At 56.6% G+C, this 11,415-nt stretch overlaps 1 protein-coding gene across 1 annotated transcript; it reads left to right on the top strand.

Moving 5' to 3' along the window:
• Nucleotides 1–5,650: 5,650 nt before the first annotated feature.
• AQP8 (aquaporin 8) lies at nt 5,651–11,213 on the top strand. Its single transcript, XM_033074340.1, has 5 exons — nt 5,651–5,856; nt 8,968–9,094; nt 9,338–9,552; nt 10,790–10,924; nt 11,171–11,213. Exons 1-5 carry the CDS (start codon nt 5,651–5,653, stop codon nt 11,211–11,213), a joined length of 726 nt encoding a protein of 241 aa, XP_032930231.1.
• The last annotated feature ends 202 nt before the right edge of the window (nt 11,214–11,415 follow it).

Raw genomic sequence — 11,415 nt, forward strand, 5'->3', positions numbered from 1 at the left:
TGTGTCTGGGAATGATGTCTGTGCTAGCACGAGGCAGATCCTGGTGCTCACAGCTCTGGTTTGTGTGGTTTGCTCCCCAAAGGGAGGGCACAGCCCTGGAGCAGAGCTCTGCCAGGGGTGAGGCACCTCAGTGTGCATCCCCCTCAGTGTGCATCCCCCTCAGTGTGCATCCCCAGCCCTGCAGCATCCAGCTGGGAGAAGGGAAACCACTCTGCAAAACCTCTCTGAGCCTCTCCTGGGTGCTGGCAGCAGGGTGAGGAAATTGGGTCACCTTGTGCTGCAGGGCTGCAGCAGGATCAGAGGAGCTGGGACCCCTGGCAGTGCTGGGGAGGGCAGGGTGGGCAGCCCAGGGCTCAAGAAATTATAAAATAAATTTTAAAAAATAAAATAAATAAATTTTAAAAATAAAATAAAGAAACAGAGAAAGGAATCTTTCAGCGGTCCCCAGGGAGGATGTGGAGGGTGCTGCTGGAGCAGAGCTGCTGGCTCAGGAAGCTTTTCCAGGCAGGAGAGGTTCCAGAAGTGCTGCTGTGGGATGTGGGACCCTGCAGCTGCCCCTGGGGCTCTGCCCCTGCTCCAGCCTGGCTTTTCCTGGGCCTTGTGGGGTGGCACAGTCCATCCCTGAGAGCCACACCATGGGTCAGAGTGGAGGGAGCCTTCAAATCCCCTCCAGAGCCACCCCTGCCATGGCAGGGACAGCTCCACTGCCCCAGCTGCTCCCAGCCCTGTCCAGCCTGGCTGGGACAGTGCCAGGGATCCAGGATGGTGCCAGGGATCCAGGACAGTGCCAGGGATCCAGGATGGTGCCAGGGATCCAGGACAGTGCCCAGGGATCCAGGATGGTGCCAGGGATCCAGGACAGTGCCAGGGATCCAGGATGGTGCCCAGGGATCCAGGATGTGCCCAGGGATCCAGGATGGTGCCCAGGGATCCAGGGCAGTGCCAGGGATCCAGGATGGTGCCAGGGATCCAGGACAGTGCCAGGGATCCAGGACAGTGCCAGGGATCCAGGATGGTGCCAGGGATCCAGGGCGGTGCCCAGGGATCCAGGACAGTGCCAGGGATCCAGGACAGTGCCAGGGATCCAGGGTGGTGCCCAGGGATCCAGGGTGGTGCCCAGGGATCCAGGACAGTGCCAGGGATCCAGGATGGTGCCAGGGATCCAGGACAGTGCCCAGGGATCCAGGGTGGTGCCCAGGGATCCAGGACAGTGCCAGGGATCCAGGATGGTGCCCAGGGATCCAGGACAGTGCCAGGGATCCAGGATGGTGCCCAGGGATCCAGGATGGTGCTCAGGGATCCAGGACAGTGCCAGGGATCCAGGGCAGTGCCAGGGATCCAGGATGGTGCCCAGGGATCCAGGACAGTGCCAGGGATCCAGGATGGTGCCCAGGGATCCAGGACAGTGCCAGGGATCCAGGATGTGCCCAGGGAGGCTGAGAGGAGCCCAGAACAGGGAATGCAATGGGGAGCTTTGCTCAGGGACCTGTGGCCATGGCAGGGTGAGGCAGTGTCCCTGCCCTGAGCTGCCTGCAGCCCCTGCCCACACTCACTCCTGGCTCTGCTCCCTGCTCTGGGGCTGGCCCAGCCCTGCAGCTCTGTTCCACCCACAGCACCCAGCCCTGGGCACTGCCTGCTCCTCAGACATGGAGAAATGAGGTTGCTTTCCAGGAAGTGAAATAATTTCATTTCTGGCAGGGCTAGCTCAGCTTTAGTGAAAAGCAGTGCTTGGCTCAGGGCAGTTTCAGCCCCTCTGCAGAGTCAGCAGCTCCCCAGTTGGAGTTCACACAATTTTCCAGGTTCCTGGGCTGCTGGGGCACAGGGGAATGTGGTTATTGAGGGTGGGAATGTGGATGGGCTGACAGCACAGCCAGGGGCAGGTCCTTGCAGGGCTGTGTGGGACCAGGAGCATCCATCCCTTCTGGGGGAGCTTGGTGGGTTCTAGTGCTGAACACCAGAGTGAGGAATGTGAAATACCAGAATTAGAAATGTGAAATACCAGAATTAGGAACGTGAAATACCAGAATTACGGATGTAAAATACCAGAATTAAGGTCTAAATGGCTTCATCCCTCTTTTCCCTGCTCAAACATCAGTCTGAGGCTGCAGAACTGACACAGATCTGTCCCTGCTCCCCAGCTCAGCCTGCGTTCAGGATCCCTGGAAATTTCCATCTGCACTGAGGCAGTGGCTGGAGGAAAACTCTTACACAACGTGGGTCTGTGGAGGGGCAGAGGTCACCTCACCTGTGCCACAGCTACGAGCTGCAAATCATTCTGCAAGTTCTCTTTCAGCCCCAGTTGTGTAATTGATCTCCCTGAGATAAAGCCGGGGAGATAAGGCAGTGTCAGAGGAGCTGCTCTGGCTCTTTATGGCTCTGGCAGAGCTGACCCCAGTGCTGGGCTTGCTGGGCTGCTCCTTGCAGCACCACAACACTTTGTCATGACTTTTTTTGGAAATCCCAGCTGGAATTCTGGTCTTTAAAATGGACCAGCACCAATTCACAGAGAGCATTTCAAAAACACAGAGTGACAGGAAAAAGGGAATGGGTTCACACTGACAGAGGAGGCTCAGAGCAGATTTTAGGGTGAGATTCTTCCCTGGGAGGGTGGGAGTCCCTGGCACAGGGGGGTTCCAGTGCCCCTTCACCCAAACCAGTCTGGGATTCTGTGGCTGTGTTAACATCCCCTGGTGGTGTTCTTCAGTGCTTTTGGGTTTAGAATCCCAAGGTTTGGGTTGGAAGGGACATTCAAGATCATCCAACCCTCAAACCTGGTTTTCTATGCAGACCCTCCCCTGGGTGCTTTGGTTTGTGTGGAAAAGCCAAGGAAAGGGGACAGATCTGCAGGGGAATGAGGAGTGAAACAGGGGGGGATGAAATGGGGCTGCTCTGGCCTCCCTGCACAGGTCCAGGGGTGAGGAGAACATTCTCTGTGGTTCCTGAAAAGTATTTCTGGAAGCCCTGGCTTGTTTGGTGCCACCACTTCCTGCACTAATTGACACAGTTGCTATTGTCACTTATCTAACAAATCGGTGCAAGCCCAAACAAGGACAAAAATAAGTGTCTGCTGATAGGAACAGATTTCTCTGTTCTCATCCCCACGCCTTTTCCCACGGGCAGAGTCTCCGTGTATCTCATTGAGCAAACCTTGGTGCCAGGATTGCATCTCCTGCCTGAGCAGGGCGTTCAGAGGGGAATCAATGTCCTGGCACCTCTGAATGCCAGGGGCTGGGGCTGCCAGCGAAGGGAACCTTCCCTCTGTGCCTTTCTGTGCCCTGTTTCAGGCTGTGCTCAGGAATAATCAATGCCTTTAACGTGCAGCATTTCCTCTGGCTCAGGCAAACATCCCCGCTCCCTCAAGAATGGTAAATGTTTAAAAGCCAAGGACAGGGGTTAATCCTTGCTCTGGGGCTGTGACCTTGCTGTGCTCTGAGGCCACCACTGCTGGGACACAGAGCATGGACACGGTGGCACCACCCTCAGCAGTGTCCCTGTGCCAGGAGTGAGGCAGCAGCACCCTGCAATGGTCACTCTGCAATGGTCACTCTGCCATGGTCACTCTGCCATGGTCACCCTGCACTGGCACCTTGTATTGGTCACCCTGTCCTGGTCACCATGGTCACTCTGCACTGCCCACCCTGCATTGGTCACCCTGCACTGGTCACCCTGCACTGGTCACCCTGTATTGGTCACCCTGTATTGGTCACCTTAGCCCTGGTCACCCTGCCATGGTCACTCTGCAATGGTCACCCTGCATTGGTCACCCTGCATTGGTCACCCTGCACTGCCCACCCTCCAATGGTCACCCTGCACTGTCCACTCAGCACTGCCCACTCTGCTGCCTTTTCCCTGCCCACAGAGGGCTCCTGGGGCTCCTGGGGCTCACCCATGCTGCTGGTGGCACTGGGGATCTGGAACCAGGGATTTGGGATTTGGGGATCTGAGATCTGAGGATCTGAGATCTGGGATTTGGGGATCTGGGTTCAGGGATTTGGGATTTGGGATCTGGGGTCTGGGATCTGGGATCAGGGATCTGGGATCTGGGGTCTGGGATCGGGGATTTGGGATTTGGTATTAAGGGATCTGGGATTTGGAGATTTGGGGATCTGGGACAGCTCAGCTCCTGGCAGTGCCTGCGTGGCGCCGTGGGAGCTGCTGCAAGGAAGGACCAGCTGAAATCTGGATATGTGTTACATTAATCACTCATAATAAGCACCCCAAAAATAAATGAAATCTGGACTCCTTCTGCCCAAGTTAAAACTCTTCCCAAGGGAAGGAACTTGCTGGTCATGCTGGCAGCCCTGGTGGCAGATGGATCCCACAGAGCTGCTGGGATCTCCCCTGGTGATGGAGCCCTGTGAGCTGACAGGATTGATCAGGTGTTTATTTCCCTGTCTCACATCTCTAGGGCTTCATGGGGGCCCCAAAGCCCATTCAAGCCCAGCTCTCACTCCCCACATCCCCGTGGAATCTCCAGGCTGATGCCAGGAGCTCTGGGGAGGGGAGCTGGGCTGCTGGAGGCTCCTAGAGGTGATTGTCCTCTCCCAGGGGAATCCTCAGGGATCCTCCTGCCTGACCCTTGGCTGTGCTGTGGCAGGCAAGTGGAAATTTCCTTCCCATCCCCAGCGCCTTGTGACAACATCATAAACCACCGTGGCCTTCTTCACCCTGCTCAAGGGAGAGGAGTTCCTATAAACCCCAGCCCAGGCAGCCCCACAAACAGCAGGGCTGTGCTCAGGAGGTTGCTCAAGGCTGAGCCCATCCCTGCAGGGCTGGGCTGATCCCTGCCTGCACCCTGGGCACATTCCTGCTGCTCCAGGGAGCTGCCCTGGGATCACCTGGGCAGTGCCCAGCGCTGGGGATGTGTTCCACGAATCCCTGGCAATCAATACTCCAAAGATCACTCACATCTGGCTTCCTCCAGCCTGTCCCCATGGAACCCTGGCTGAATTCAGGCAGTGATCCCTGCTGGGATGAGCAGGATTTAGGGAGATTCAATCAATGTTTGATCCAGCTTTTGGAGTGCTGGGGGATCCCTTGGCCCCCTCAACCGTGTCTTTATTTGAGAGCAGTGCAAGAGGGACACGAACCCCAGGGCTGGAATACCCAGGCAGGACTTGGGCTGGGGTTTGGAGGGGTTCTGGCTGATGCTCTTCACTCCCAGGGTGGGCACAGGGCAGCTGGGGCTGCCCCTGGATCCCTGGCAGTGCCCAGGGCCAGGCTGGGAGGGGACAGGGGAGGTGTCCCAGGGTAGGGGTGGCACTGGGTGCCCAGTGTGTCTCAGTCCCTTCCCACCTGAGCCACTCTGGGGTGCTGGGATGGCAGCATCAGCTGTTCCCATGGGTGCCACACTCCAGGTGTGCATCCTGAATCTTGGCACAACCCCCTAAAACCATCAACAGCAGCAAAAACCGAGGAAAAAAATCCCCCAAGCCTTGAACCAAGGCTGGGCCGTGATAACGAGCTTTGATATCCCTGGGGGCCGGCCCGGCAGCTTTTATGACCCCTTTTTTTTTTCTTAGCAATGCAAATCCAATCTGTATTTAGAGCCTCCCATCCAGAGCTGCCTCTCCAGGCAGTCAGGACCCTGAGAGCTGTGGGTGCTGCCCACCCTCAGCATCCCATGGCAGCTCCCTGCCCCGTGCTGGACATGGAGGTGCCCCCAAAGCGCCCCCGGCCGCACTGGTACGAGAGGCACGCACAGCCCTGCCTGGCAGAGCTGCTGGGCACTGCCCTCTTCATCTTCACGGGCTGCCTGGCCGTGCTGGAGGACTCAGGGGGCACGGGGAGGCTGCAGCCAGCCCTGGCACACGGGCTGGCCCTGGGCGTCACCGTGGCCGTGCTGGGGGACATCAGGTAAGGGGAGCTGGAACCCTGAGGTGTTCTGTTAGTGCATAAATGGAAATGAAGAGGTTAAACCTTTCTAATCATTCTGTGTCTGTGTATAAGGAACATCAGGTAAGGGGTGCAGGAACCCTCAAATGTCCTGTTAGTGCATAAATGGAAATGAAAAGGTTAAACCCTTCTAATCATTCAGTATTATGTATAAGGGACATCAGGTAAGGGGTGCAGGAACCCTGAGGTGTTCTGTTAGTGCATAAATGGGAATGAAAAAGTTTGGTGGAATGTGATGCATAAATCTTTCTAATCATTCAGGTAAGGGGTACTGGAACCCTCAAGTGTTCTGTTAATGCATAAATGGAAATGAAAAGGTTAAACCTTTCTAATCATTCAGTATCTGTGTATAAGGGACATCAGGTAAGGGGTGCAGGAACCTTGAGGTGTTCTGTTAGTGCATAAATGGAAATGAAAAGGTTAAAGCTTTCTAATCATTCAGTGTCTGTGTATTAGACACATCAGGTAAGGGATGCTGGAACCCTGAAGTGTTCTGTTAATGCATGAACATAAATGCAAAGGTTTTGGTGGAATGTGCTGCATAAACCTTTCTATTCATTCAGGTAAGGGGTGCTGGAACCCTGAAGTGTTCTGTTAATACATGAACATAAATGCAAAGGTTAAACCCTTCTAATCATTCAGTATCTGTGCATTAGACACATCAGGTAAGGGATGCTGGAACCCTGTAGTGTATAAATGTAAATGCAAAGTTTTGGTGGAATGTGATGCATAAACCTTCCTAATCATTCAGGTAAGGGATGCAGGAACCCTCAAGTGTTCTGTTAACGGATAAATGGAAATGCAAAGGTTTGGAATCATTCTAATCATTCAGTATTATGCATAAGGGACATCAGGTAAGGGATGCTGGAACCCTGAAGTGTTTCGTTAGTACATGAAAATAAATGCAAAGGTTTGGTGGAATGTGATGCATAAACCTTCCTAATCATTCAGGTGTGAGATATTGGAACCCTGAGGTGTTCTGTTAGTGTATGAATGTAAATGCAAAGTTTTGGTGAGATGTGATGCATAAACCTTTCTAATAATTCAGTATCTGTGCATTAGAGACATCAGGTGAGGCATGTTGGAACCCTGAAGCCTTTCATTGGTACATAAATGGAAATGCAAAGGTTTGGAATGTGCTGCATAAACCTTCCTAATCATTCAGTATCTGTGCATTACAGCATACAACAATTGCAAAAAAAAAAAAAACCAAACTGAAAGTTGCAAAAGAAGTGTAGTTAAATAATCTAATTAACTGAGCCTTGCACCATTATAAAAAAACCATTTAAGTGTGTATTAATGCACTAATTGTCAGTACAGCAGTCACAGAGTTTGTGCCTTGTCTCCTTCAGTGCATCCAACAGGGGATTGACACAGGGACACCAACAGCACCTGGGGCTGCACTGGGCAGGGGAGATGGAGCATCCCTGCCTTGCCATGGAGCCCTTGGGGTGCTGGCAGTGGTGGTGGCACCCTTGGTGGCACCTGTGACACCGTGGGTTTGGGGGTTCACCTGCCTTTGGATTGCAACGTTTCAATTTTTAGCCCCTTTTAGTGGAAATGGCCAGGCTGAAGCAGGAACATTCTCTTGTGGGAATTAGGAGATGTTTCAGCCCAGACACTGGGATTTTATCATTCTCTGTGAAGCTGATTCCTTTCACAAGGATGTCAGAGCAAAGCATTTTGACCCAACTGTGCTCCTCCTCTGGATATTCTCATGTGAAAAAAAAAAAAAAAAAAAAAAAAAAAAAAAAAGGGGTTTCAGTTACTCAAAATCAACATTTAGACAGGAGTGCTCCCTCCCAGGCCGGGGGGGTGGCTATGGAGCCCTGTCCAGCCCAGGTACATCCCAGGCCAGCCCAGCCCCTGCTCTGCTGGGTTTGATCCCAGCCAGGTGTGGGTATCACTGCCAGACTCTCTGACTCATCCCCAGCAATTACCAGGCTGCTCAGTAAGGAAACCTGCTCATTAACCTGTGTCTCATGGTAATCAGCTTCAATCAGAGGCTCTCTGTGTCTGCCTTGCTCCTGCTTTTCGAGGTGAAGGATTTGGGGCTGGAGCTGAGGCCCAGCTGCCCTGCTCAGGTCCCTGTCCCCTGGGGGATGAGTGTCCTGCCAGCCCCAGCAGCATCCTGCAGCTCTGGGAGCCCCTCCTGCCACAGCCACAGCTGCCCTGGGAGAGCTGCAGGAGCTCCTGGGAGCAGCCAGTGCCCCATCCCTGCACCCTGCATCTGGCAAAAGGGATACAGCTCCTGGGAGCAGCCAGTGCCCCATCCCTGCATCCTGCACCTGGCAGAGGGGAAACAACTCCTGGGAGCTCTCAGTGCCCCATCCCTGCATCCTGTACCTGGCAAAAGGGAAAACAGCTCCTGGGAGCAGCCAGTGCCCCATCCCTGCACCCTGCATCTGGCACAGGGAAAACAGCTCCTGGGAGCAACCAGTGCCCCATCCCTGCATCCTGCACCTGGCAGAGGGGAAACAACTCCTGGGAGCTCTCAGTGCCCCATCCCTGCATCCTGACCCTGGCACAGGGGAAACAACAGCTCCTGGGAGCTCTCAGTGCCCCATCCCTGCATCCTGCACCTCACACTGCCCCTGGCACAGGGGAAACAGCTCCTGGGAGCTCTCAGTGCCCCATCCCTGCATCCTGCACCTGGCAGAGAGGGGAAACAGCTCCTGGGAGCTCTCAGTGCCCCATCCCTGCATCCTGCACCTGCCAGAGGGGAAACAGCTGATCCTGGGAGCTCTCTGTGCCCCATCCCTGCATCCTGCACCTCACAGTGTACCTGCCAGAGGGGACACAGCTCCTGGGAGCTCTCTGTGCCCCATCCCTGCATCCTGTACCTGGCAGAGGGGAAACAGCAGCTCCTGGGAGCAGCCAGTGCCCCATCCCTGCATCCTGACCCTGGCACAGGGGAAACAGCTGATCCTGGGAGCTCTCAGTGCCCCATCCCTGCATCCTGCACCTCACACTCTGCAGCACAGAAGGACAGGAACAGCATCACCAGCCATGGGAGCCCAGGGGGAGCCCTACTGGTGTGACCCCCCTGCTGACCCTCCTCTCTCCCTGCAGCGGAGGCCACTTCAACCCCGCCGTGTCCCTGGCCGTGTGCCTGCTCAGGGGGCTGCACATCACCATGCTCGTCCCCTACTGGCTGTCCCAGCTCTGTGGAGGGGTCATTGGAGCTGGCCTGGCAAAGGTACGGAGCTGGGGGTGTCCCCACGGGGGCTGGGGACAGGGATTGACGGGGATTGACAGGGATGGCACAGGGATGGCACAGGGCACTGCTGGCTGTCCCCACAGGCTGTGGCACAGGGCACTGCTGGCTGTCCCCACAGTTGTGGCACAGGGCACTGCTGGCTGTCCCCACAGGCTGGGACACAGGGCACTGCTGGCTGTCCCCACAGCCTGTGACAGTGGACGCTGCTGGCTGTCCCCACAGGCTGTGGCACCCAGTGAGCACTTCAGGAACGCCAGTGGAGGAGCCTTTGGTGCCATCAGGGCTGAGGAGCAGGTCCCTGCCGTGCTGGTGGCCGAGCTGGTGCTCAGCTCCTTCCTGCTGCTCGTGGTCTGCATGGGGACAGTCAATGGCAGGACCTGCACCCCCCTGGCACCGCTGTGCATCGGCCTCACCGTCACCGCCGACATCCTGGCAGGGTCAGCTCTGTGTGCCTCTGTCCTCGGGCCTGGGGACACACAGGGACACACAGGGACACTCAGAGACACAGGGACACACAGGGATACACAGGGACGTGCAGGGACACTGATGGACACACAGGGACACACAGGGACACACAAGCACACACAGGGACACACAGAGACACACTGATGGACACACAGGGACGTGCAGGGACACACAGGGACACACAGGGACGTGCAGGGACACACAGGGATACACAGGGACACACAGGGACACACAGGGACACACAGGGACGTGCAGGGACACACAGGGACACACAGGGACATACAGGGACATGCAGGGACACACAGGGACACAGGGACACACAGGGACACACGGACACACAGGGACACACAGACATACAGGGACACACAGGGACACACAGGGACACACGGACACACAGGGACACACAGGGACACACAGGGACACACAGACACACAGGGACACACAGGGACACACAGGGACACACGGACACACAGGGACACACAGACACACAGGGACACACAGGGACACATAGAGACACACAGGGACACACAGGGACACGCAGGGACACTGATGGACACGCAGGGACACACAGGGACACGCAGGGACACACAGGGACATGCAGGGAAACACAGGGACACAGGGGCACAGGGACACTCAGGGACACGCAGGGACATGCAGGGACACACAGGGACACACAGGGACACAGAGGGACACACAGGGGCTGCTGTCACCAGGAGGGGCTCAGAGGGGACCTTGGGCTGTGGGGGGGAGCTGGGGACAGCTCTGAGCATCCTCCACTGGGGCACCCCAAATCCCACCCCAAATCCCACCCCAAATCCCACCCCAAATCCCACCCCAAATCCCATCCCAAATCCCACCCCAAATCCCACCCCAAATCCCATCCCAAATCCCATCCCAAATCCCATCCCAAATCCCACCCCAAACCCCACCCCCAATCCCACCCCCAATCCCACCCCAAACAGCTGCACCCTGCACCAGGGGGGAGACAGAGCCAGGGAGACATCCTGGGATGGGATGGGATGGGATGGGATGGGATGGGATCCATGGGATGGGATGGGATGGGATGGGATAATGGGATGGGACAATCCAGAGCCCCAGGAAGGGGAAGTTGCTGCCCCACCCCACTGGTGTCCCCATCCCAGCTCTGAGGGGACAGGGGCTGCTCTCATGTCCCCCTGGGATGACACAGCCCCTCTGTCCCCATTGCAGGGGTGGAGTGTCTGGAGCCTGCATGAACCCAGCCCGAGCCTTCGGGCCAGCTCTGGTGGCAAACCACTGGGACCATCACTGGGTGTACTGGGCAGGGCCCATGGGGGCTGCCCTGCTGGTGGGGGCGCTGGTCAGGTACGTGACACCTGCAGTGACACCGGGGGGACCCTGCAGGCTGAGCCTCCCTCTGCCCTGTGCTGCTGCCTCCCCTTTTCCAGAGGGGTGTCCAGGGCTGGAGGCTCCTTCCCCTTGTCCTCCCCACGAGGACAAAGCTCCAGCCTGTGTCCTGTGTGGCCAATCAGCCTCACCCCAGTGCTGTCCCCGTGTCCTTGTTGTACAGAACCACTGAGCTGAATTTCTGTCCCTTTTCCCTCCCCACAGGCTCCTGCTGGGTGACCAGGCCACCCGCCTGCTCCTGAAGTGACAATGGGCACAGAGCCCATGGACAGCCCAGCCCGTGTGACACCTCTGTCCCTGTCCCTGCCCCTGCCCCCCTGGCATCTCCCTGGCACCGTGCCTGCTGCAGGAGGATGAGGATGGAAGCTGGGAGCTGCCAGCCAAGCCCAGTGCCAGAGCCCTGCCAGCCCCTGCCATGGCACTGGGAGCATCCTCTGCCATCAGCCGTG

The sequence above is a fragment of the Catharus ustulatus genome, chromosome 16 (assembly GCF_009819885.2).
Source record: "Catharus ustulatus isolate bCatUst1 chromosome 16, bCatUst1.pri.v2, whole genome shotgun sequence".
Taxonomy (NCBI): domain Eukaryota; kingdom Metazoa; phylum Chordata; class Aves; order Passeriformes; family Turdidae; genus Catharus; species Catharus ustulatus.

What these genes read in the sequence shown, in the direction of transcription:
- AQP8 (XM_033074340.1), top strand. Translation starts at nt 5,651, where the DNA reads ATGGAGGTGCCCCCAAAGCGCCCCCGGCCGCACTGGTACGAGAGGCAC. An exon ending in GCCGTGCTGGGGGACATCAG is followed by an intron (nt 5,857 to 8,967) that starts GTAAGGGGAGCT and finishes CTCTCCCTGCAG; the next exon opens with CGGAGGCCACTTCAACCCCG. An exon ending in ACCGCCGACATCCTGGCAGG is followed by an intron (nt 9,553 to 10,789) that starts GTCAGCTCTGTG and finishes TCCCCATTGCAG; the next exon opens with GGGTGGAGTGTCTGGAGCCT.